The sequence below is a fragment of the Lissotriton helveticus genome, chromosome 3_1 (assembly GCF_964261635.1).
Source record: "Lissotriton helveticus chromosome 3_1, aLisHel1.1, whole genome shotgun sequence".
Taxonomy (NCBI): domain Eukaryota; kingdom Metazoa; phylum Chordata; class Amphibia; order Caudata; family Salamandridae; genus Lissotriton; species Lissotriton helveticus.
Window position 1 is genome coordinate 404,140,101 of NC_136061.1, and position 27,658 is coordinate 404,167,758.

At 42.9% G+C, this 27,658-nt stretch overlaps 1 protein-coding gene across 2 annotated transcripts in view; it reads left to right on the plus strand.

The window, feature by feature from the left end:
- The window catches only part of LOC144822536 (aldehyde oxidase-like), a 578,143-nt gene that overhangs the window by 245,737 nt on the left and 304,748 nt on the right, over nucleotides 1-27,658 (plus strand). For both annotated transcript variants that reach the window (XM_078680182.1, XM_078680181.1), the window contains exons 15-21: nucleotides 909-1,071; nucleotides 11,784-11,873; nucleotides 11,968-12,137; nucleotides 13,739-13,865; nucleotides 15,909-16,031; nucleotides 18,786-18,882; nucleotides 22,219-22,343. In XM_078680182.1, coding sequence (XP_078536308.1) covers nucleotides 909-1,071; nucleotides 11,784-11,873; nucleotides 11,968-12,137; nucleotides 13,739-13,865; nucleotides 15,909-16,031; nucleotides 18,786-18,882; nucleotides 22,219-22,343 — 895 coding nt within the window. The remainder of the gene's footprint in view (nucleotides 1-908; nucleotides 1,072-11,783; nucleotides 11,874-11,967; nucleotides 12,138-13,738; nucleotides 13,866-15,908; nucleotides 16,032-18,785; nucleotides 18,883-22,218; nucleotides 22,344-27,658) is intronic.

The window sequence follows — 27,658 nt, forward strand, 5'->3', positions numbered from 1 at the left end:
ATTTGTGTCATATTATATGTTAACTATTAAATACATCTTAAAATGCATCGTTAGGGTAAAACATGTATAGTTCAAATCTGTGCTGATAAATAAACCTTGCGATGGCTATCGGCTAAAGTTGCGCCATAATGTCATGTATTATAGTCCGTAAATGGCAATTTTTATTGTTCTTAAATATAGTACACCCCAAACTCCAAGCAGAATATAAGGATTCAGTCAAGCCGTGGACAAAGACATCTCTAGTGCCTGATTTCAGAATTCTCAATGCTGCACAATGCTGCCTTACACCCAGTAAGTGGCCAATGACAAAACATCACAAAAACCTCTGAATAATGAGCAAGGTAGAAAAAACAGCCTAGTTTGAGAATGGAAAGTAAAAAAAGACTCGATCATGTACTATGCTTGCAGAAACCTTTCCATTCAAAGTGTTGTATGGACACACTATGACTCTAGAAACATATTGTTAAAAGGACTGCTGTATTGCGCCTTTTGGGACGTTTTAGTGCTGTACGTTTGGTTGTTTGTTTATGAGCACTCAAAGGTACCTGTGATCGCTCCTACTGATCTTTTGATGCAAAAGCCCTTTTTTTCTCTTATCCAAACTAAAATAGGGTAAGTGGATTTAAAGTATTAAATGTATTTATTAAAAAAAAAGTGTTGGAATATCAGGAATAAATACATTTAAAAAAAGAATCGAAAAGTCACTTTCATCGCAGGGAATGTTTGCGGCATATACTTGTTCACCTTTATTTTTTTTACATAGATTCCACTACAATGCAAATGAACAGAGCCACTGGATTTTCCTCTTAAGCTCTATGTATCTGACACCTTTGACCACAGCTGAATGCTTACTTCAGAGTCAGCAAGGAATAAACCAATGCTGACATATCTTTAAATATTTTTTCTAGACACTGGAATGAGGAGATGCTGAATGAAGCTTGCAGGAGCGTATTGGAGGAAGTCTCCCTGCCCGGCTCTGCACCTGGAGGAATGGTGGAGTACAAGAGGACCCTCACTGTCAGCTTCCTCTTTCGATTCTTCTTGCAAGTAGCACATGATATAAAGCAGAAGGTAAACAAGTGTCATTTAGGTTCCTTAGCTTATTTCATTCATTGAAATGGATGTGAGGCGTAGGAGCCCCCATGGATCAGTCCCTGTAACAGTGCTTTTAATTGTATTCTTATAATAAGGGAGAGGAACGTTCAGGTAATGCATCCCTTTTTGCAGTTCTGAAAATCTGTATTTGGGTTGGTGGGTGGACCTGGTGTCATAGTTTTCATGTAGATTAAGGAAAAATAATTTAAAATCAGAGGACAAGTTGATCTACGATTGGCCAGCTTTGACCCACTGCTACCAACCAGAAAGGCACAAGCATCATGTGGAGCTTTACTTGGATCAGTGCATTAATTTGAGCTGGTGTTTTCTGGTGACCCACACTTAATTGCCAGCACTGGCGCTTGTGACAGCCTGCCAGAAGGTGGTGCTGTCTGGCTAATTTAAAGAATACCACAACAACATCTAATTATTAATGCAGTATGCTTTAAAAATTACTGTTACCTGCGGCCCAGGCCATTCGTATAGCTTTGGGGGCCTGAAGTAGTCCGAATGATTAAACTTGTAGGAGTGTGATGGTTAGTAATTGTGTTGTTACTATCATTGCAGCATGGCAGGGGCAACGTGTTTTGCAAGCTGCAGTGGCCTCCTGACGAGAGCCCTGGCACTTATTCTACCACAAATAAAGCACTGACTTGTATATCAGATGAGGCACCAAAACCATCAAAGTGATGACAAATCTTGTGGTCAGCAGACTGAACAAAATCATAGTGGCTAAACAATGTGACACGGTTGTGGTGAGGAGCAGGACAGATGTTTTGTACGATTGGTGGTATCCATCCTTACTGGAGTCTTATCTGGATTATCTTGGCCATTTCGGAATGCTGTTCCCAGATCCTCTAAACCTCATCACGGAGGATAAATACAGATTAGACTCAGACACTTCTCTACTACATGAATCTCGAAATACATTTGTCTCTCCATAGCTACTTCAATAATAAAGTACTTCCACAAAATGCTAGTCCTGGAGTTGTAATACTTCTACTTGTAAATAAAAGATTATTGTCGAATTAAAAAGCAACCATTTACGCTGTAAAATACTTATATATTACAAAATGTAAAATGAAATCTTAATTTCCTTTCAAAGAGCCTTGTTACAATAGTATATTATTTTGTAGAATAGGCTAAATAAACCAATGCCTTAAATGGCCATTGCCCTACACTAAGCCCTTGGCACTGTACTACCTCATGCAAAGCTTACATTGTGTGTACAATGTACAATTCTGAAGAACCGGAACTGGTTTCCTAAGGAAACCAAACTCAAACTGTTTCTGACTGCAAATAAGGAATTGGCTATTAGACATTAGTGTTGCCCATACAGAATTAGAAGTAAAATAAGGGGAATGGATTGTGGCAAGCCTTTTTCAGACAAACATTGGGAGAAAGATGCTGACGTTGATTCAGGTCTTAATAGCATTGTATTACAGACACTATAATGTGTCTTTAAACTTTCAGGATGTTTACTTTCATGCACTGATCTTGCAGTCCCACAGTTTCTTTCAGTTTTTATGTGGTTTGAGCACTTCCAGTTCACTGTCATACCCTTCGACCTTACTTCAGCCCCCGGGAGTGTTACAAAGGTAATTTTGGTGGTCGTAGTTCATCTTTGAATGTCGATAATTCATGTATTCCCATACCTCAACGACTATCTGCAGAAGGCGGGATCCCCCCAGTCCACCTAGGGCCACTTGAGTACAACTGATTCATTACTGTCCAACTTGTGGTCCATCAACAAGTTGAAATCTCATCCTCAGCCTGAGCAGAGGGTACCTTTATAGTTGCCAACCTGGACATAGCGACTTTGAAGGCCTTTCCCCCTCTGAAACGAGTCAGGGGCAGTAAGGCTATGATTATGGTATTTTGGGTTCATGCTTGGTTGTAGCTTGGATGGTTCTGAAGCTTCTTGAGCTCCTGGCCTCTTGCATATTTCTGATGCCTCATGCCCATTGACACATGCCGGCTCTGCAGTGGAATCTTCACTTTCAATAGGCCCAACTTTGGCAATGCCTCTGAGAGAACATCTGTAAATCAGAAGACCCAGTTTGGGGCCTTCGCAGGGGATGACGGATGACAATCTGTTGTGCAGCAGACCGTTCTGCCTACACCTCCCAAAAGTCATGACAGTGACAGATGTTTTATCGCTAAACTAAGAAGGTTAATCAATCAACATTTGTAGAGTGTTGCACTGTCACCTCTGGGGGTATCTAGGCGCTGTGGTTTCGAGGTCTCCGTCGTGCCTGCTCCCCCTGTGACAGATCTTGATGAGATGGTGGGAAGAGGGAAGAAACAAGCAGAGAAGGGAAAGCAAAGGGCAGAAAAATGAGCAAACAGAAGGGGCTAAAACAGAGGGCAGAAAACAAGCAAGGAAAGCAAAACAGAGGACAGAAAAATGAGCAGAAAAGGCAAAACAGAGGGCAGAGAAATGAAACAAGCAGAAAAGGCAAAACAGAGGACAGAAAAAAGAGCAGAGGAGGCAAAACAGAGCAGAAGAGGGCAACACAGAGGGCAGAAAAACGAGCAGTCAAGGCAAAATGGAGGGCAGAAAATCGAGCAGAAAGTGCAAAACAGAGGACAGCAGGTAGATAATCTGCAGAAGGCAGTGGACTGCTGGCAAGCTGGACAGGAGAACTGACGCAAGGGGAGCTGGCACGAGGACCTGAGGACGAGGTCACCTAGAGAAGGGCTCATCAAAGGCCTCTGGTCTTCATACAGGCAGTATCAGTATATCAACTTTCTGGAACTATGCACCATCCACCCGGCCCTCAAGGCCTTTCTTCCTTCCACCAGGAGCAGGTCATTCCAGGGTCTAACAGAAAACAGGCCTGCCATGTGCCTATGTTTGGAGGCTCCTTGACTGTGACAGTGACTTGATCCCCATGGGATCTCCTTAATTGTCAGTTAATTGGCAGGTACCTCAAATGTCAAGGGGGACAAACTCATTAGGCGTCATCTAGTCAATCAGAAGTGGTGTGTGCTTCCAGAGGTGGCTCCAGGCTCCTTCACTCAATGTGCCCTTTTAGGTAAAGCCTTCGCAGCGCGCATGCGCTGCAAAGGAAAACAACCTTTTCCGAGCGCATAGGCTTTGCAGCCAAGCACGTGCACGCGTTCCATTGCCTTCAATGGCAACGCGTGCACATCAGGAGATCCACTCGCGGGAGCGAGTGGCCCATCTGGTCGCAATTATCGCTCCCGCGAGTGAATCGCTCCCGCCCTCCTCCTCCTCCCCGCCACGCGAGGCGTGTGTGTGTCTATTAGGCAGAATGGGATGTATGACATTACAACGCATGCTTTTACCACGCATGCCTTTACGACGCTGTTTTTACAACGCATCCCTTTACAACGCATAGTGCTTTGGGGCGCTGGATAGTGTATAGTTTAATTTACTATTCCAACTCCAGTCCCCGTGGATAGTAGGGAAGGTGTTGGATAGTAAATTAAACCTATTCCCTCTCCTAGAGCGCCCCCCAGCGCAATGCGTTGTAATGGTTTGCGTTGCAAAAGTTGCATCGTAAAGGCACTGCGTGGTAAAAGTTGCGTTGTAAAGGATGTTTCCCGGCAGAATGTTACGTTAATTTCTACAACGCAAGCAAATTAATAAGATTTACAGCAACTTAGTGAGACGAGGACTAATGCTTCGCATTATTCCCCCTTGATCTGCTGTCTATTGCCGCCATTCCTTGCCCCTTGAATTCTGCTGCACAGAAGTCTGGCTGGAGCTCTTTGAGGCATCGCTGGCACGCAGCCGCTTCATCTGTTCCATATTTCTCACTTGCACCGCCCCTCTGCTCTGCCCGAGTGTAGCCATTTGTCTTATCTATCTATGCATATATTACCGCCGGAGACCGATGCTTTTAGCCAATATTTACACCTCTAGGAAGCGAGAGCGAAGGCCCAGTGGGGCTCCTACAAACACGGGCTTCTAACTGCGTTCGACCACCTAACCCGCAGCCACCTCTGCCAATGTTACAGACAGAGCTCAGAGTTTACATTTGAAGGTTAAGACAGCGAGGAAGTGACTCGATTTTCTAATCTTGCAGTTATGTTTTGTTTTTGTTTCTAGGGCAAAGGCCCACGGATGGGAGGCAACTGGAACACGCAATAAACTTGGGCTGTGCTGCAAGAGAGTTTTAAGTTTGCGTTTGCGGTGCTATAACAATTACGTGTGTTTTTTCCTATCAAACACTGATAATCAACAATAGATTTATATTTTTTAAGTCCTACAGTGCACACCCACACATACCTACACACATCACACACACACACATACCTACCTACCTACCTTTGATTTGGTGAGAAAATTAGCCACTAATTGAGATTCAGTAGGCTATTCCCAGCTCTCCTACACACACAGTCGCATGCCATCAAACCCCAAGCGCCCTCGGCAGGACGACGGTAAAAGACCTATAATTTGTATGTGTGTGCTGTGTCTGTCTGTGGTGTGTGTGTCTCTATGCTGTGCCTGTTTGCAGTATGTGTGCAGTGCCTATCTGCGGTGTCTGTGTATGCAGCGCCTGTCTGCGGTGTGTTTGTGTGCACGCGTGGTGTGTCTTCTGTGTGTGTGTGTATGTGTACATGCTCAAATTTGCACTGTCAAAGTACTTTAAGTAATGCCTGTTTTTTTCTGCAACTAAACACACACTCCCCACAAGCAACTGTGTAGGCTGGTGTTTGCACATTGGAAAATAAGGGTCCCATAATCCAACATAGTACAAAGATAATGCGACTCGAGGTGCCTCGTGATTCATTGAGACGGCTCCAGCCCCAGTAGGTGCGTACTTAACATAGTATTTTGTCAATGAACACCATTTTTTACTAAAATTGAACTCGGCGGTAGAGATGCACAGCAACGTATACTGATTACAGTTCAGGCATTTGATGGCAGAGCGTTGTGGTCGATCAAAGACACTACATTGTAGTAGGTGTCAAACTGACTAGTCTCTTAGTAAAGTAAGCTTATTTTTTTATAAAACTCTTAAGTCCACAATTTACACTGTGCCTCATCGCTGAAAAAATTGCCAACTTTCGGGGTACTTCATTGTTTATCGACCCATGAAGTTTGAAGGCTTTGTAACTCTTCCAGAATTCAAACTGTGGTCTATAAAAGTGGCTCATAAATATAATAATTTCAACAATTCGCACAATACTGACGAACATTTCATTAGACCCCTGAGGTGTCTGTCATGACCGCTGACCCCAGTAAAGTTCCAACTGTTTCGCATGCAGACACATATTATTATTTTCATAGACTCGACTCGCTCTTGGGCCCTTAGAGCCAAGCCAGAACCCTTGCTCAGATCGCCACGTGAATTCTTGGCCTCCCCACCTCTGTTAAATGCCTATTGTGGTTGGCAGTGCCAATGTCATGTCTTGTTTTATAACTTGTGCCCTGGTGCTAACCCACAACAGTCCAGCGCACTCTGTGCACGCAGATGCACTGCGCACAAGTTGCATTGTTAAGAGTGCACCACCACAGACACCCACCCGTGTGCTCGCCCACACACAGTCTCGCACGCCCGACACAGTGCACAGACATACACAGTCACTCGAACGCGCTTGCGCGCACACACGCACACTTAGGTGCTACAGACAGAGAGAGCGCTAGCTTCTGAATAGCGGGGAATTTGGGCAGACAGCAGGGCACCTTCAGTGTAAACTTGTGCCCTCTGGTCTAGACAGCTGCATGCTGGAATTAGTGATGGCCGGAGGCGGTGCAAACGGCAGGGAGGCTGGGTGTGTGTGGGCAGGAGTGAGGGGGGAGAAGAAAGGTGTTGGAGGGGGGCTGATGGGTGGAGATTAGGCTAAGCACGGTTGGTGATGGAGATGATTTCTTGTGTCAAGTGAGCGGTGCCCCCCACCTCCAGTAGAGGAAAGCTATCAAGCCCGCAACTGTCTCTTTCCTGTGGGCGCGCCACACCGGTGAGTGGGGGTGGTAGGCTATAACTTTTTCCACTATCTACGCACACCTCTGCTTTGTACACTGATTGTGAGGTTTGGGCACAGGCTTGGTTTCAATGCAGCAGTGAAGGAGGTGGGGCAGATGTGTGTTGCACTGTTTTGTAGAGGGCCTGAAGTTAATGCTAAGGACCCGTTTATTTAGGGGACTGGATTGATGCATTACAGTGTGTGGGGTGCAGATGTGTTCTCTGATGGGGGCACCGGCTGTGGCACCAGAGAGGCGGCTGGGGTGCACTTGCTTGGTGCTCTGGGTGGATGCCCTAAATGGTTTGGGGAGCACACTTGGTGCAGTGGATTTAGACTGAGGTGAAGGGCAAAGGCTTGATGCTCTCGATACAAAGGGCAAAGGCATGGTACGTTGGCGGGGCGTGGCCTCCAGCGGTATAGCAGGTGCAGTGACACTGGGGTGCAGAGGCCCGAGGGGCCCTCTGAACACGGATTATTGTTGCACTTTATAACTCAAACAGCAGCCAGGGTGGTGGAGGGGGTGGGTTGACTTCCCTTCCTTTTACTAGCGCCAGTGGCACACTTGGGAGATGAGAGCACGTGAGACATAGGACGGATGTCCCAGAATATGGCTGCACTTGCCTCTTGCACTTGAGTGTGAGGCAACATGGTACTACTCACTAGTCCCAGTAGGTTGTAGATATCTATGGCGGGCTAGGATAGAGAACAAGCATTGGCATAACCAATAGGTCTCGCTTTTGGAACCTTATGAGTGTTTAGCCATGCAACAGTTGATGTTGTTGCACCAAGGATATTATGCTGGATAACTGAACACTTATAAGGTCCCAAAAGCGAGACCTTTTGGCTATGCCAATGCTTGTTAGATCTTTTCACTACCACCAAAAAAACTAAATGTCTAGATTTTGCATGCTGAAGTTTTCTCCTTGAGGCTCTCTAGAACAGGAAGTCTGCTTTCTATGGGACTCAACTCTCCTTTGTGCATTCTCACCTATGCCACTGATCCCGCAGGTCCTGAAGATCAAGAGGGATCAGTCTCAATTCATCTTGATAGCCACGTATTGGGCATGGAGGGTCAGGTATACTGCCCTGCTGGTTCTGAGCCATCTGTATTCTACTTTGGCTGCCTCTGTGAGAACACCTGCTGTCCCAGCAGGAGGACAGCATTCTGCACCCAAATCACCACATTACCGGAGGTGAAAACAGACAGGGCGATCATCTTCAAGACAAGCTAGCTGATGTTCTTCTTGTTTGTTTTTTCTCTGGACCAGCAAGGCTTTGCTGGTGGTACTGCAAAATGCTACTTATCAGAACTTTCAGTCTTTCTTCATTTGCCCAATCAGCCCTTTTTATTCAAGACAGCCATTGTGATGAATTTTGTTAATGGGTTTTCATATATGTTCCTTCTTGCTCCTTTTATTTCGCCACAGTTGGACCTTAATTTGGTCCTTACCTTTTTGATGTGTGCACCATTTAAGCCAATGGACAGTTGCACCCTAAAAGTTTTGACACTCAAGACATTTTTTCTCATGTGCCATCACTTCTGCATGGTAAGTAAGTGAACTGCAGGCTTTACCTGTACATTTGCTGTATAACAATGTTTTAACCTACATGTAGATGCTTCAGATGTGAGGATCCTTTCTTCTAAAAGTGGTGTTTAGTTTTTATGTGGGACAGTCAACACACTGCAAGCATTTTTCTATTTGCCAGATCCTTCAAAGAGGAGGGGAGGCTGCATTTGTTGGATCCTACATGGGTTCCTAATTTCTACATTTATAGGACTAAGGAGCACAGGTAGAAGATTAACTCTTTGTTGGATTTGTGGTGTAAAGAAAGGAAAGATAGTTCACAAACTGAAGTCATTGGGGTGCATTGTCCTCTTCATTAGGCTGTGCTATGCAGGCGAAGAAGGTGCGTCCTGAGAGCCTTTAGTTCCTTCCACCATGGTGAAGGCTGCAATTAGGGCTCTGGTTAGAAGTATTCTCCTGTTGGACATCTGCAAAGCTGGTACAAGGGCGTCTGTCCACACCCTCACCAGGTATCATCCTGTTGACTCTCAAGTCCAACATGGAGCATCATTTCACACACTTGCTCCCGTAAGACTTCCTGGTGTGAGTCCACTCCTCCCATCCTTTGATATTGATGCCAAAAGTGAGAAATCCACTGTTAAAAGTGTCCATTAGAAGATCAAGTTATTTATCCTAGGCTATGCTGTTTATGGTGGATACTGTTAACTGTATGTTCCTTGTAGCTTTCCCAGCTCCATGTTCTGTGGAATAGATTTCATGTACATTATAAGGTCTCAAGTTAGACTTTACATCCTGCCAACATCTTAATTTGTTGGTCGCCCTGCATCTGGGTTGCAGAAATAATCTATTCAGAAACTGATGTGAGAAAGGAGGGTTGGTGCTTATGTGCAGCTTTGGGCCATTAGTTCCTGAGATGGGACTGAGCAACTACAGAATCGAATGGTGTTATCAGCTCGTATGCAGGAGCTCTTTTATAAAGCTTTTTGGATCTATTCTGGTGCCTGGGAGGCTTCAAAAGTTGAGAAATGTATGGTTAAATAGAGTTCCCACCAGAAAGAGTGTTACTGAAGGTTAGTAACTTGATCATAAAGTGTGTTGATGGAGTAACTCTTACAGGAGAACTATTTATGAAAATACTATTGCGAACCAAGACACGAAATAGCTGAACTGCCATTTCAGGTTGTTAAACAGATACAGACACCGTTTAGAGGAGGTAATCAATAGACCATTTTACTCTCCAGGGAATGTTGGTGTATGCACATTTTACAGTTGCTACAACCAAAAGGATTAAATGGATGGTTAAAATGTTCATGCTTTTTCTATTGCTTTTGGAAGATACCATTATACAATAACACAACATACACATTATGTTTCTAATTGGGTTTATGCACTCAAAGTAACTATCAATATTTTGTGCAGTCATCATTGTTGCAGTTACCAACAGAAAGGACTGACTATGCACAACAACCCCAAGTGCAGGCAGACACGTCCTTTAGGGTTTCTTCGGGTAGTATGCATTGTTTTAGTGATGTCATGGTTCTTGTGATCAAGGGACAGTGTCCTGAAGTGTGTAGAAGTGTGTTTCATAATCACCATGCACCACAGTGAACATTTATTTTTGAATCATTAAATTGAATTGAAAACTGAATAAGGACAGAATATTGAAGATATAACAGAAAGGAAATAATGAATACAATTCCGAAAGACATGCCTGAATTACTCAGTCTTCTGAGGCGTGTCCATTTTTGGGTTTAGGTCAATAAAAGGTACACAGACAAGTCACAGCACCCAAATACTTGTTTGTTTTTCTTTTCAAATTCATTTGTGCACAAGTTTACAGTGATCACAAAGTCATCTTCCAATATTTGCCATATGCTGGTGTGTTGCTATCCCATGTTTGCAGAATGTTGATGCGCAACATTTGAAATTTGGCACAACATTAGCATTTTTATAGTATGTTGGAATGTAATAAAATGTTAAATGAAGAATTTTCAATCTCACATTTTAAAATTTTCTGTTTGTGGATGTCCCATAATGCTGGTGTGGAACATTCCCATATTGGCAGTATGCTGATGTGTGATGTTCTTATGTTTAACAAATGCTGTTGAGCAACATTCTCATGTCTGCAAAATGCATATATTTGACATTTCCATGTTTGCAGAATCTGATATGCAATATGTGAGTGGGTCGAAATGCAGTATGCTGATTTGTGGCATTTCCATAGTTGCAGTATTTTGATTTGAGTTACAGAAAACAAATGATGGAAGGAATGCTGACAATGCAAACATTCTCCCCGAGTCAAAAGATCTGGGTTAAATCCATTGTTCTGTTGCCCACTACGCCTCCCCAGTTTGGACCCAGCCATATGCAAATCAGTCTTGACCCTGTGCCCCATGAGAACAGTCCAGACTAAACTGCCAAGCCAGATCCTCCCTGGACCGAAAACAAGCATCCTGGGACCGGTTTCAGGGTAAGTCACCCTTCTTCAGCCAGGCTAGCTTGAATTCAGTGGCACAGTGAGCAACGGACCCACGTCTGGGCCTACCCATCCCATTTAGGGCGAAAAGTGTTACAGCAAACAAATGATGGAAGGAATGTTGACCTGGCTTGGCAGTTCGGGCTGGACTGTTCCCATAAGGAACAGGGTCAAGACTGATTTGCATATGGCTGGGTCCAGACTGGGGTGGTGTGCTGAGCAAAAGAATGATGGATTAAACCCAGATCCTTGTGACTGGGGGTGAATGCTTGCATTGTCCAGCATTCCGTCCCTCAATTGTTTATTTTGTATTTTGATTTGTGACATCACCATGCCTGTGGTATGCTGATTGGCGACAGTCTGTATTTGGATAGTTGTTGTGCAATCTTTTCCTGTTTGCAAAATATGGTATGTGACAGTTCCATACTTATAGTATGTATGTGTGTGACATTGTGTACGAAATACTTTGTGCAGTCCCAGTTAAAGGTTAATCAGTTAACAGTTGTGCTGACAGCCCAGTAGAATTGGCCAACCTAAAATAACCAAATGAGAACTACTGAGACTTGGTGGGTGATACCTTGAAGTTCCATTACTGAGAATCCACAAGCCACCAGAGGGTTCCCATGGTCGTCTGTCGAATCCCCCCCAACACGGCCCCAGCGCTCTTACCTGCTCGGGCCACGGTTGTGCATTCTAACGGTGGTTTTTGTTCTCGCTGTGGCTGACATGTTGCTTCCTCCATATAGGTGCCAAGTTACCATGAGCTACCGAAGCAGTTCACAAGTGCCCTGGAAGATCTACAGAGGGAGCCCCTACAAAGTGTACAGGTCTACGAGGTGAGTGAACAGACATGCACAACATTGTTTTCATCAGTCGTGTGATTTTGTTTGACAATCTGTTCTTCTTCCACTTGACTGTCCATGCATGCAGGACGTCTCACCTGATCAGCCTGCCCAGGATCCTGTGGGGCGTCCAATTGTGCACCAGTCTGGCATCAAGCATGCCACCGGGGAGGCGGTGTATGTTGATGACATGCGTACGGAGGATGGAGAGCTCTTCCTGGCTTTTGTAACCAGCTCACGGGCTCATGCTAAGATTGTGTAAGTGCACCCTATGAAGGAATTGGGGGCCAGGGTCATTCATGAAGAGTCTTTTGCAAAATGAACCACATTCAAGCAGTGGCTGCTAAAAGCTGCATGCTGCATATTGCTTTCCTTGTACTGTTTTTGATCATCCTTTTCCCTTGATTACCCTACACCTGCGTGTGTGTAGCTTTCTGCATCTTTTTATGGATATTACATGAAAATTCATATGCAAAATTTATATTGGCAGTAATCACTCTCATTATTTATTTACCTTGTTTTAAAAAAAAAAAGCAAATGTCTTAAACTGTGGTCTCAGTTCCATTGAGTTCAGCGTTGATTCTAATAACAAATGTTGGCCTGCTTCCAGTTCGTGTAGGGCACACATCCCTCACTGCTATAGCCTCTGATCACAGTGAGCTGTCTGTAGTATGTGTTGTGACGTATTTCTAGGCTGTCTAGCATGTGTGTTCTTGCACTGATCTGAGAGCTGTGTACAAAGGGGACTGATTTATGGGAGTGGTGTGTGGCATGTTGTGTTGTTGGTTTTTGTGCACTGCATGTGGTTCATGTGTAGATGTAGTGTGCATGCGTGGTGTGAAAGTTCAGAGGTCGCTTGTGTGTTCAGTGCAGCTCACTGCAGAGATCAGCTGCTCTGGAATGTGGCTTGTGGCGTGTGCAATGGGCAATATTCTGAATGATCGCGGCAACCAGGGTAGTGGTTGTCCAGGAGGCGGGGGAAACCAAACTGACTGCTTGAGAATTAGAGACCTCTTAGCATGGTGGTAGAAGGCAGGCCTACAGCAGTGATGAGAGGGGGATTTGGTATTTATAGCAACATATGCCTAGTTCAAACAGGAGGTGGCTGCTGAGGGTTATGGCAGTAGACCAGTGCTTCTCAATTTAGATTTTCAAAAAACCTCTGTAATCACTATTTTTTGTCAATATAATGAAACTGTCCCACTTACAGAATCATTCCACAGTGCAGGTTAATACTAGCATGTAATGTTATAATATCAATTCTCTCGGGGGTGGTTTTTCCCTGTTGCGGTATTATCTCCTCATTATGAGTTTTGCATGTGGGAATAGTGACTAACTGGCAATATTGTATGTTTCCCTCATTCTAAGCTACGAAACTCAAAATCAATTGTTTCAACCCCCCTGCACACATTTCACGAGGTTTTACCTTGCTAAATTTGTGTGCTAAAAACCTGTGAGGTCAGTGCGACATTTTGGTGCATCTTGTCTTGATAATTTAGGTGCAAAATCCCAGTTACGCCCATGTTGACTTTACACGATCACTCGAAACAGGTACTTGTGACTTCGCTTCTTCTTTTGGATGTACCTTTTCTAGCTTCAAGGACACTTGGTCTGTCAAAATTCTGTCTGTATCATAGTAAAGAAAAACAAATACATAAATACAAATCTATTGAATATATCAGTATGGCAGTGCTATTACAACATGAGTAAATTCTTCTAAGCTGCAATGTTTACTAGCATATCACAATCTCTTGCAAATCCCTCGTAAAGCCATTTGATTTAGACATCTCACACTGCGTCTCCTATATATGATGGTTTTACCACAGCCCATTGATAGAACCCTGTCATTTTAATCTAAGGTCCATGGATACAGTGGAGGCTCTGGGACTGCCCGGAGTGGTTGATATCATAACAGCTCAGAACGTTCCTGGGATCCATGAATTCAACTCTGAGAGTGGGAAAGAGATGCTGTTTGCTGGAGATGAGGTAAGGTAATGTAACATAGAGCAGAGAGGCTCATGCAGCACCGGAGGAAAAACAAATAACATTTGTGGGAAGTAACAAAGGGAATCTAGAGATCAGGCTTTCATCATATACACCTCAGTAGTTTGTTATAATCATTTTTACTTTGGCCAAGCCTGAAAACAGTATTCAGTGATCTGAAGAGCCAGCCTTACTTAGAGTCAGTGTTCTTGTGAACAGCCAAGGGCATTGGAAGAAAAAAAACGAACATTTAACTGCGATTTTGGACGGTGTGATGTGTGTCATCGCACACTAAACCATTCCTCAAGAGTGGGTGCTCTACTTTCCTGGGTTACCCATACCAAAAACCAAACACAAATTAAATAAGTTAAAAAAAACAATGGAAAGGATATACCACATGTACAATAACAAATTAATAAGATCCAATCATAAGATTCAGCAACATTATTCCGAGGTGTTACAAGTCCAAAACAATCAGTGTGTTACAGCCAACGCATTTCGTCCTAGGAGGGACTTCATCAGGGCTGTCATAAAACAACAACAAAGAAAACATGTTCACAAGCACAGCCTGAAAATAATTTCGATCCTTAAAAGTGCCACATGACACAACTTTAAAATAACACAGTTAAAGGTGTATCACCACAAGGATGAAATACCACTTTGTATGACACAACAATGTGAAATGAATCATCTAACAAAAGGAAATGCTTAATACAAGTTCATATATGCATCACATTCCTTCACAAAACAAAAAAAAATGAAAAAAACCATATTACAATAAATAACAATAATATAAAGAGGTTGGCCTACTTCTTACATTAATACAATTTTTCTACCATTGCGTTCATTCATTTCATACATGTCTCTTTCATACCTAACTCTTTTTCAAGCAAATAATGTCCACATTTCGATAACAAACTCCATCAACATGAGTCCCTGTACACTGTCTGCCTAAAGACATTCCGCCTCTGAAAGCAATTGTCACAGACATTGTTTGTTAATATTTCAGAGACTCATGTTGTTGGAGGTTATTATCGAAATTTACCAATCTTTTGTGAAATATGGACATTATTTGTTTGAAAAAGCGAATGGTACAAAATGTTGGGGAAGTGGCCCTCGTTCTATATTAATAACAATTTATGGCATCACACAACAACATTTGTTCATATTTTTTAGGGGCCTTCCTATCAGTATGTTAGGTGATACTTCAGACCCTACTTGTCAATTGAAATTAATTGACAGGATTATTATCATCACTTCATATTTTTTAGGGGCCTTCCTAGCAGTATGTTAGGTGATGCTTCAGACGCTAATTGTCAATTGAAATTAATTGACAGGATTATTATCATCATGGTGATTGGTGTATGAGATGAGAGGCTAACACCTTTCTATTTTATGAATACAGAATTAATTTTGGCAGGGGTTATGGGTATGAAAGAATGCATTCCAAACTTTTTCTTTAAATTAAGATGTGCCTGCTACATGTTATTAAACTGGGGTCTTCCTAACTTGCATCACATGGGTAGAGTGGACGCACCTTATCGCACATGCACATAGTATGACATTAAAAACTCCGTCAGGTCTCTGTTTTTTATGCATCCCTTGCCTCTTTAGGGCAGAAGTGCAGTACTTCTTCGGCGGAGGAAATTTTTAAGGACAATGCAGTATTGTGCTTACAAGGAGCCTTCTGAAGGCCACTAGAAAGAGCTGCTTAAAACGAGTCCGTAACTTGGATTATCAACTTTCAAAGCAAGAGTCAGGAACAGAGCAGGCTCCAGGTGAATGTGCAGGCTCTCGATCAGAAGTGAGTGTAGGCTGTTACTTTATTTTAGAATCATCATAGCGCCCTTGCATATGAGCAGTACACCACGGCCCCCATGACATGTGTGCAGCACATAACAATGTATCACACAGGTCTCACTTATTGAGGACAAGGAGGAGCATGTGGCTGTTAGAGTTCTGGCTACTATATTCAGCACTCAAGAATCCAAGACCTTGTTTAGTGCCCTACAAATCTAATTCGTTGTGTATTTTCATATTTTCAAGGTGCTGTGCGTGGGGCAGATCATCTGCGCTGTGGTGGCGGACACACCAGAGCTCGCCAAGCGAGCTGCTGCAAAAGTGAAGATCGTGTACGAAAACCTGAAACCAGTAATCCTTACCATAGAGGTCAGACCGTAACTAATAAAAGCATATTTTTTCTGCAAGAACAGTGTGCATGAAGAGCGCTCAATGAAAACACTGGAAAGTGCATCCATTCTGCATAGACACATTGCCGTCGCTTCTATAGTATTCTGCTCCCTTGAGTGGCCACCTCAGCTGGGATGGCAATGCGGATTTTCCATTAGGGAAGGCAAATAGCCTTCCACTGACTTAAGTAGGGACAGGTTATGGCCTTTTTAGCACTTTGTAAGGTGTTGTTAGCGCCTGGAGACCCTCCCGGGTAACACACTCGATAGTCTTCACATTTTCTAATGCTCTATCTCAGGCTACAAATTTCTACTACTGGCAAATAACGAAAATATTTTATGTGACTGTGATTATGACCACTTCTTGGAATTTGTAGAAGTCAAAGCTGGACGACTCAGCCTTATTTGTGCAACCAGTGTGACAAGATCAGCAGGTGTCCAGACCATGCTCCAATCAAACAGGTTGTGCTTGGTTGACAAAGATTTAGCTGTGGCTTAATCTCGTAGCACTCCTGCTTTACGAATGGAATTCAGGTGTAAACTAGGGGCACTGCAAAATTCACAAAAATCCTTATGAATTGGGCCCTCTGTGTTAACTAAAGGACAAATCATGCAGTTCATTTGTGTTCATTTACAGAAGAGTGCAAACACACCACTGAGAGTAATGTAGCTAGTAAAAAATGGAAATGTAAAAAATGCCAGTTGAAAAGGACACAAAAAATGCAGCTTAAGCCATGTTGCATTTTTTTTGTCGGGGATACTCCTCGCAAATCCGACAGGGAAAACAGGAGGATTCTGTGCGAAGGTGGTCCTTCTTTCAGCTCTGTACCGTAAACTTAATGATTGCCCTGAAGTGTCCATTTGATTCACCTCTTTTTCTATCAACCATGTGTTTGCACCTTTTTATACCCATGCTATGAATGAAACAAAAAGAAGCTTAAGAAGGTGCAGGTTTCGATGTCATGTGTGGTTCATTTAATACTGAGGTTTCGCCTGATGAGGATGTGCCTTCACCTGTGTGGGAGCGATGGAGCCCACAAATGTTGTACCTCATGAAGCACACCAACGGTTTAGATGGACTGGGGATGGTGTGAACCTCAATTTCAGGAGGAAAAGTGTCCTTGCATCAGGTTCAGAACAAGCATTACAAAATACAGGCAAAAGGAAGGGACAGTCTCAATAAGTGAGTTCTAGGGCAGAATTTGGGGAAACCATGAAACTCAAAGGTACAATCCAGGCTTAGTAATGCATATGTCGCAATAAATTGCAGTGAAGGCTCTCAAACAGAGTACAGAATATAAGGCAAAAATCAATTAGAGGCTAAGGGCCTGATTTAGATCTTGGCAAACAGGTTACTGCATCACAGCAGAGATGGATATCCAGTCGGCCAAAATACAAATCCCATTGGATATAATGGGATTTGTATTTCAGTGGATGGGACATCTGACACTGTTGTCCATCAAGATATAAAACAGGCTCTAAGTCCCAAATGGGATGCAAAATCAGTAAGAAATCGGACAGCATCCCAAGTGGCATAGGAAAGTCATCTGGCTCAACCCCAAAGTCAGGGGTTTATATACAGTTTTCTTGCATAGAAGAGCATTCATTTTGCAAACTCGTCAAGGTGTGAGCAAATGAATACACTTAAGGCAAGGCAAATCAGAACACAAGAATGAATAAGTGTCACATATCCCAATGCCTTAGCACTAGCTCACTACATGAACATCTGTTCAGCTCTTCTGAGTCATCTGGAGGTGTCAGAACAAACTAGTTACATGAACAACAGTGAATCATTATGAATGAACATAATGCAGCGTGCAAGCAATACTCTTGATACATTTATTGCAACAGTAAGTCTAAACTAGAGCTAGACTTCCTCACAACAGTCAGGTGGAAATAAATATGATGTGATTGCTGTGCTGTGCGCAACTGAGTACTGCAGAGAAGAAACATTATTAGGAGCAGCCATTTTAAAGGAAGATGGCATTGATGCTTAATTGAGGCCTAGATAAATAATCCAGAAATCACACACTTTAGAACACCATAGAAAGTTTGTTTAAAGAATAATAGTATTATTTCAGTACATGCATATGAAATCAGGTGTAGATTTATATTTTACATACTTTAAAGATACACGTTTTAATTAATATATAAAAGTACCCTCACCTGCCTGCGTTCAGAGATGTTGGTGAAATGCTTGGGCCATGTGACAATTTTGCCATCACAGTACGCTCTAAAACGAAATACAGTGGAGTACTTATCCACAAAAGATGTATTGATGGAAATTAATTCCTATCCCACTAAGACAATCCTCTAGCTTCACAGAGACTAATCGGAAGTTAATTTAAACATTTGTTGATTTCATACAGATTTGTATACAGCTGTGTAAATGTGTGTTTGTCAGAAAGCTGTCTGCACAAAGTTTGTTTCCCACTTGTTCTGATAGTAGTAGGGAAGGTGTTATTAAATGTGCCAATGTTTGGAACACTTGAACAGCATTTATGAAAATGTACCCAAGTCCCATTTCAGAACAATTGAGCAGTTTGTGTACTTCTTGTGTTGAACAGCGTATGCACATTAAGGATCTTTCCATCATCTTTACATAAAGCCCCTGTGGCCTACTCTTGCAAGCCTTGCTTCCATACAGAGGTCTTGCAGCCTCCATCGTATTCGGCAAATTCTGCAAAAATATTTGTCTAAACTAAAATAATGATTTGTTATCCTCTTACCGCAGGAGGCTATTAAGCACAAATCCTTTTACAAGCCAGACAGACAGCTGGAAGATGGTAACGTGGAGGAAGCATTTGGCAAAGCTGATCAGATACTTGAGGGTAAGAGTTTGGCAAAATTGCTTGAGAGAACTCAGTGGGGTTCATGAGACCTGGAATGATTGTTGTCAAATGCTAGTATTTACAATCGAAAACATAAGTACTAAATAAAGGAGGGCGTTCCTTATTGACAATGCGTTCATTAATTTACAATCCAGATCTTTTTGCTAGTAGCGATATGAGTACTATTTCTCAAAAGATTTACTTTAGCATTAATACCCTTAAAAGGCAAAGACAAGCATGAATTGGCAGAGTGGTTTGTAGGGGAAATGGGGGACTTCCTCTTCTGCTGAGAGACTGGTCTAGCTTTGGAAGAGTGTGTCACGTGTCAGAGATCCTTTAAATGTCTGACTCCCTCAGCCGAGCCAGCATTTTTTCTTGCGCTATCCCAAGATTTGGCCCACACCCACAGGGACAATTTGGCTTTTTTCAAAGATTTCTGGAATGAGTGAGCCTGTTGGGCACATGAGGCGTGCTTGAATATAAGGAAGAACATGTAAAAGAAAACATTAGACCAACCTTCAATCCCCTTCATTTTCTTGCTACATCTATGCCGTGAAGGCTGACTGTCTTTCCGTAACATTCAGACATTTTCTATTGTGCATGTAACATCTACCCACAAACTCTCCAACGATACTGAAGACAGAAGTGTTTTAAGCACTCTATTGCTCTAAATTTGTTTGGTAAAGGATGCTGGGTCCCAAAATCCTCCTCTAATTCGACACTTTGGAGACATTTGGCTGGTTAAGAGGGCAAAAAGGTTGGTAGGAACTCCAGTGATGGGGGAGTAGAAGTGTGGGTGCACTGCTTTCAGCCGTAACCTGTGAAACGGATCTGTCTTTCAATCTGAAATAGAACTCCCCATTCTGGAGGGGGCATTTTTGCCCCTGCTAGGACAAAGAGAAATACTGCTAGCACTAAGGCAGTCTCGAATCTAGAAGTGGAAAATACCACCCGCCATGACAAGCAACACCACCTTATTACCACTGGTTGTGAAATTACTGTAAATACTTCTGTCCAGTACATGAGTTGATATGTTTACCCCCAGCAGCAATTGTCAGTATACATTTGTACCACTAATGATAATTCTGTACCATTGGCTGTAAAATCTTGGTGGTATGGTAATTCACTATGGCATGTATTTCTTCTTAAGTGAGCATTATGATAGGATCTAATTTAGTTGTGTACAGTGTAGGTCCAGGAGTGTTAGGTCTGTGCCACATTTTGAGGATATCAATATAAGATAAATGTCCATTAAATGATTCCAGATGGGACATATTTACATAGTGACCTATTCACAAAGTTACATTTACATTTGAGTATATTTACACCTATAAAATGTACTCTTACACTTTATAATAAATGTACTATTGATGACTAGTCACCATTTCCAAGTGTAAAATTTACTACAGAGGACAGACTTGCATGTCTCCAGACCCTGAAACAGGAGGTGGACATCCCCATAAAGTACAGTATAGGGAAAAAGTAAAAATGTTTATAAAACTTACTTTAAAATCGATTTACATTATTTATTTTTATTGTTTTTAATGTAAAAAGTTATTAAAATATGTTATCATAAAATTATATATTTATATATATGTATATGTGTTTAACAGTAAATTACATTTGTATATATTTTTGTAAAGTCGAAATAAATTATTTAAGTTTAACATTATTTCCTATGGGGTTCTATTTTAAGTCCCTACCACCATTATTTTCTATAGTAGGGGGTTGTAGTACCAGAAGCTGGCCATGCGTGGTGCTGGACATTACTACTATTTTGCATCCACTTTGGCTGTAGTAACTCTAGAAGTTCAGTTTGTAAATAGCAAGGGTCTTACTCTTGTGGATGGGTGTCTTTCACTCCCTAAACCACTTCGTATTCCTCCCTAAACTCCTCCTAATCAATAGTAAATAATCTCATTTTCAAGTAACTCCTTCAGTCCCTCCCGCATTTACTACACACATACATGTGTGAGGATCTCTGCTTAGAAAAGACAGGAGAGGTGGAGATTTGCACTTGTAGGTTTGTGAATTGTATTTTGTAGTATGTAAGTAGTTCTGCAGTAGTACTATGTACATACTACAACATGCAGTTTGAGCATCATACCCATAGTGTTTTTGCTGAAATCAGCATGAATTTGCTCTCCCAGTCTTAGGTTAGATACTTCTACTATAAACCATAAATGTTTAAGCCATAGTATTGTTTTGCTTCCTTTTTCTGAATACTTCTCTCCCCTCTAACCTTACATTAACCTTTAGCCCCCCTTTGCCTTTCCCCTTGCTCTGAGTGTGTATTCCATTCTCCTTCCCGCTTTTTATATTGTACCATTTCTAACTCTATTGCAACTGCTCCCTTACAAATTTTAGTGCACCTGTTTCCCTTTCAATTTTTTTCTAAAAATACAATTATTTTTCATTGACAAAAATGGAGTTTACAGTTATATTTGAGAATTTTCTGAAATTCTCCCGCTTCTATCACATGAACAGGCACCACCAAAGATACCCCTATAGAATCTTCCCCAATCATGCCCCCATTGTAAGTTTGCCGAATATTGATGCTGAGACTCCAAGGGGCCCGAATCTCTAATTCCGGTTGTCATCCCCACACCAAAATTCCAGCAATTATGAGATTAGTTTCGGAAATCGAGAAGAGTAAAACACACCTGGGAATACTGGGTGCTTTTCTGGTGATTTCCTCAGATTTCAGGGACAAATCCACTGTCATGTTCTGCCTCCTCCCACTAGGGAGAAAAAGTCAGCTGTTGGACCTGTAGGTACAGGGTTGTGGGGGTTCAGGGTAGGGTAGGGTCAAGCCGGCAGGTGCTGCAGGTGTCAGACATAGAGGCCATGCTCAGCTCCACCCCAAAGCCTCTGTTTCCTCTTTCACAGTGTCACGAAGTGGACCCATAATTTTCAGGTCCAAAGACACAGGGCTACTTGAAAAATCCTGTGGCAGTATCCCCTGTGGTATTAATGTCCCAGGGGCAATACTGGCACTTTTAATAAAGGCCTAATAGATGGTTTCAAAAAGTGCTATAACTGGAATTATAAGTTAAACCCATTCATGCTTTTTTGTTTGTAAACAAGTGTTAGTGTTGTATATAAGTCTTCTTAAGCAGAACCCAGAAATACAGTTTTCCCGTAGCACAGCAGAAAAATTCCACATGATATGTAGGACTTGAGATCTCCAACAAAAAGGTGCATTGATCTCAGAATCTTCCTTGATAAGCAGTGGGAAATATAGTGCAGATGATTTTTAAATGACCTATTTCTGGCTCATGACTGATACCCAGCTGAATGTTATTTCTGAATTTTTGATGTTTCATTTTGGAACAGGTGAGATCCACATTGGCGGACAGGAGCATTTCTACATGGAAACACAGAGTGTACGTGTTGTTCCAACAGGGGAGGATCAGGAAATGGATATATATGTTTCAACACAACATCCGGCATACATTCAGGTACATTTATAGAATTTACAGAGGTCGTTTTAAACGTGCGCTTCAAGTCATTCCTGATACTATAATAGCAGGTGTCACTTCTCGTCTAGGAACAGCTGGAAGGAGACAGTTTTAGAGCTGCATCCCATACTATCTGAGATGAAGGAGTTCTTGTTTTCATAGTGCATCCTATAATAAAGTGCTCAAAGGACACATTTTTACAGCCATATCAAAGTGACTCCATCCAATCCTACTCATTACTTACAATATAATATTAAAACCCATTAAGGGAGGCTAATAATTATTCAATTGACTTAACAGTAAATTTTCCAGTATTAATGCTACTTATATTGATAACCTTAAAAATATCTTCTTCAGCTGTCAGAAACCCATTCAAAGGGTCACGAGGCAAGCAGGAGGGACTGGGCCCAACCCTGGGGGTTGAAGCATTTTATTCCTGATGTCCCGGGGACCAGTCTATTATGGATCCTGAGCAACTGAGAAAGTACCTCGTCAGTACTTGACTCATTGGCAGCATGGGTCGAGCAGTGATCATAGCGTGGGTGAACATAGGCTTACAACTTAAAATACGCTGGGAAACCGCAATAAATGATTGTCCAGCAAAATACTTATTTTATGAAAATATGAGTATTTATATACAAACACAAAGTAAAATACGATATTCAGAAACAATACACACATTCTCTTAATGTTAAGGTTCTGTTGTTTCATAGGAGGGTCCCTGAGTTCCACTCCCCTCTCGCTAGCAGTAGTGGTTATTCCCCTTTTACTATAGACAGCTTTCAGGTTACGCTGCATTCAGAGTCTCAGGAGTACCACACATTATTAATGTCAAAAGAGTTCCAGTGCCAAAGTGCTATCTGATAGGCAAGTTCTCCTGGGGCCATCTGACCCGACAATCAATCGTATCCGAGCGACTGGTGTCTTTGAGTGTGCCCGAAGCTGCAACGGCTGTCTCCTGTAAGCCTTGCCCACATGTGGCCCAGGTGGGTGTCCTCAAGTTCCTCACAGGTGGTCCTGCAGTGGCTGGGAAGTTCTCGATGCTCCTCTGATGCTGGTAATATTCTTCAGTTCCTCCCCATTGGTGGGGGGGGGAGGGGGGAGATGTTCTTGGTGCTACTACTCAGTCATTGATTGGGCTGCTCAGGTCACTACAGTGGCCTCCTTTCTCTGATGATGGTCTTGACCACACCACAATTTTTGCCTGGCCCTGGTGTGTCTACACTAGCATACAGCTCAAGTGGCACAGCAGCAATCTTCACAGTGGCCCCACCTGGCATACGGGGCTGCCGACTTGGTAACTGCATGCAGGCAATGATCCAATCAGTGCAGCAACAGTCACGGATCACTTCATGGCAGCATCCTCTGGCATACGGGGGTTGCCAACTTTTGCTTGCACAGTGCAATGATCTGATCAGTGCAGCAGCCATCTCCTCACACCTTGCTAAGTGAATCAAGTCACCAGGATTCCTCACTGGCACTCACTCTCTCCAATGCTCTCATCACCCTCTCCCTGGTCTTGGCAAGCAGGCAGGCACTAGTGCTCCAAGGGCAGGCGGACTTAGATTCCCTGGGTGATGTTCCCTCACCCTGCTGGGAGACTAGCAGGCTTTAGCCCCCAGTCCTGATCACAGGCAGAAGCTTCTCCTCGCACAGCCTTTATGGCTGTTTGACAGTTGACAGTTTTGGGGGGCTTGAGCTCTCCTTCTTATAGTCCATTCCAAATGGTATTTGGAGTCTGAGTCTTTGAACTTTATGTTGGGGTCTGCTTCCTTTGAAGTGCCCTCTCCTCTGCCCTGCCCTTCCTCCAGAAGGTCGTCTATCACAGCAGAACTGACTCCACACACACAACACAGGCCATGGGAGTGACTAGCGGTTCACACCTGGATGTCAGCCACAGTGATATGTGTAAAAAAGGTTACCCAAGGGCCTCAGCCCTACTCTTTTTGATTCTCTAATCAGCCATCTCCTTCCTGAAATGTGTTCAGGCCCCTTCCCAGTGACCTCTCTCTAAATCAAAGAGCACCCTTTAAAGGTTACTGAAGAGCCTGCCTCTCCCTTCCTCCAGTGTTTCCCACCCAGCTCATGGGAATGCAGCAATACACAAATCTGTCATGGGGGTTTCCTCTCCTCATGCTCCTCCAGTCAGCCCTGAGTCTCCCAAAATGGAACCCAGAGTCTTCCATATATTGTACCATTCACGGGCACACATACACCCAGCACATGCATATATACACTCACTGCACAGCACTACATCCTTCATGTATTGTGCCATACACAGGCACACAAACAGGTTTCACATGCATATAATATACGCGCATTGCACAGCATTGCATTACCCCAGTATTGTACCATACACGGGCACACATATACCCAGCACATGTATACCACACAAGCACTGCGCAACACTTCACACAAAACTTGATGTAGGCCAAAGGTGAGTTAAGCACACAGCAGTTTAACTTTACATGAGTGAGCCCAGTGACACAGGTAAAAAGGACATGTTGACTCCTACTGATTACTGCACAGTATGCTGTCACGCTTGTGCTACTTAACTCCTGGTAATGGCAGTACTCTTTTATCACTATGAGGGTAGTGCTTTGGTGCCCACCCGGTCTAAAAAGATTGCAATCCATGCAGCCGGCCTATGTCATTGCGCACATACATTATGCGTGTTCGCCCACGACACAGCAATCAGCAATAGGGATCTTCATTGCAGTTGGGGCACTCAGGGCAGGTTAGCACATCCATCACCAGGCAAGGGACTTTTCCGTTCCAACACCGCATTATAGAGATCCAACGCCAATCTTTATATTGGCATTTTAACTTTTCGTACTCCACATACAGCCATTTAAAAAGAAAAAGGCAACGAGAAAGAAATGAAACATGCAGACACATGTTTGTAGTGCAGTTAAAATTTTGAGGTATTCCAGATTCAAAGTAACCATTCGGATTCATTTTTCTGGATTTTAGGATTACGACTTTGGCATTTTTGTGTGCTTTTTTCACAAATTCAGGGTTCTTTAACTTCTGCTTTGTTATGCTATGTACCTATATTTCTGCTTCTATTGACATTTGGTGGAATATGATGTTGGCTGTATGCACGTATGATGGTGGATGTGTTGGAGAATTATGGTGTGTGTTTACTATAAGATGTGAGTTGTGTGGACGTACAATGGTTGTTATATTGGTGTATAATATTAGTTGTGTAGACTTAAGATGGTAGGTGTGTTGGCATATAATGTTGTTTGAGTGAGCCGATGAGAATGTGCCCCGCTTCTCCATTGTCAGCTCTGTGTGCCCCTCGCCTCCCTACAACACCTTCAGTATGCCCCTACCACTGCATGTGCCCTTGACCCTCCTCAGCCCCTGTTTCTCACTTTGTGGACCCAGCAGCCTTCTTTGTGCCCTTCCATATCCATGCAACCCCTATGTGTGCCGTGTGTCAGCCCCTCTGTGTGCCACTCTGCCATGGCTCTCCGGTCTCTCCATGTGTACCCTTGCTTCTCCTGCATCCCTTCTCTGTGCCCTCAATGCCCTGCAGTCCCTATGTGTGGCCCTACCCCCTATTCTGCACTGCCCAACCCCTGGTTGCACAGAGTGCCTCACATTCACAGCACACCACTGTGTTTCCACTTTCTCTCCTGCCTCCTTTTTTGTGTTCCTCATCCCCTTTAGCCTCTGTATATATCCAGTCCTCCCTGCAAGCCTCTGCTCTGTGTGCCATAATGTCCCATCCCTGCTGGCCTTTTGCATGCCCGAGCCACCTGTGCATCCCTTTTATGTCCCTGCCCACCAGTGTAGTCCCTCTGAATTGCCACTTCCCTTCATATGTCCTGGTCCCTTACTGCCGTCTGTCGACCCCATTCACCTTGTAGCCCATGTATGCCACCTTGTCCTGTTCCTATAACCCCCTTCAGTCCCCTCTGTCACTGTAACCGCTCTGTGTTTCCTTTGCCTTCCCCCTTTGTGAAATTAGCGTTATAAAATGTGTTGGGTAGGCTTGAAAGGGTTAACAACTTGATAGATTTACGTATACCGTAGTGCTGTTTGACAAATAACCACAACATCTGGAATAGTTGTTGCATGTTTAGCTTAGTCTTGGTATTTTTTAATTCAGTCAAAAGGGGGGAGGGGGGGCTATGTTGCTAATCGCTCCAGCATTATTTGATGAATTCATATGAAAGTCAGCAGACATAAAGCATGTGAGTCGTCTGTGAGTGAGGCACGTCTTATGCAGATCCTACAACGTTAAAAAGGGGGGCAGAGAATGTTTTCATGTATACTAACTTTGGTGCTGTTTAGTGAATCTGCCCGAAATTTATCAGGCTCAAGCCCTGTAAAGGAATTCCAGTTTTCAAGAGATCTGATATGGTGACTAAGTTGAAGAGTGGGTGGGGAGTCAAATATTCTTTGCTTTGCTTTGTTTATATCTTTGGTGCAGTTTCACGGACATGCACAACAAGTGGCACACACCTAACTGTGTTTAGCTTACTCCTAAGATTTTGAGTTTCATGGAAATCTGTCAAGGGAGGGAACACTTGAAGGCAGGGTGTCAAAAAAGTAGGATGTCAAAAAGCAGGGTTCCCTAAATGTCTGCTCACTTAAATTGAAAAACATTAGAGCCTGTATTTGATTTGGAAGCTTTTTGCTCTCATCTTCCGTTTCGAAATTGTCGTATCGAAGTTGGATCCGCGGACTTGAAAGCTCTGTTTGGCTGGTCACAGGAATACATTTTCCATTGCAAACAACATTACAGGATGCATGGCTTGGTCTCTTTGTCCTGTAAAAGATAAAATGAGAAGCACCAAAATTGGACTGAGTTTACTCCGCTGAACCACTGGACCCCATTTGTTTAAAACATTTTTTTTTGCTGTGGGTCTTACCGATCCAGGACCAGGTTTCAAAAACCTCATAGCAAGAGTCCGATGTTTGCAACCCCATCTCATGAAATATTATAACTTACCTTTAAAACAAACCTCATAAATTCACTAAAAAACACAGTTAAAGGGCCGTTATGGTTACATAACAATTTCTCAAAACCTCTGAAATGTGCATAGCTTGCACCTCGGTCCTCCACTGCCTATGAGATCACATCGAGATCACTGATGATGCCATGCGTCATACTTCTATAGACATTAGTTTTGATTTCACTAACTCTCAGTGCAATCAAAACTAATGGTTTCACTATTTTGATTTCAGAAGGATTCATTAAACCTTAGTGATTTCACAAAGGAATGACATCCAAAGTATGAGCTATTTGCGTCTACTGTTTTTGTTACAGTCATTTTTTTAACTGATTATATATATTTTTT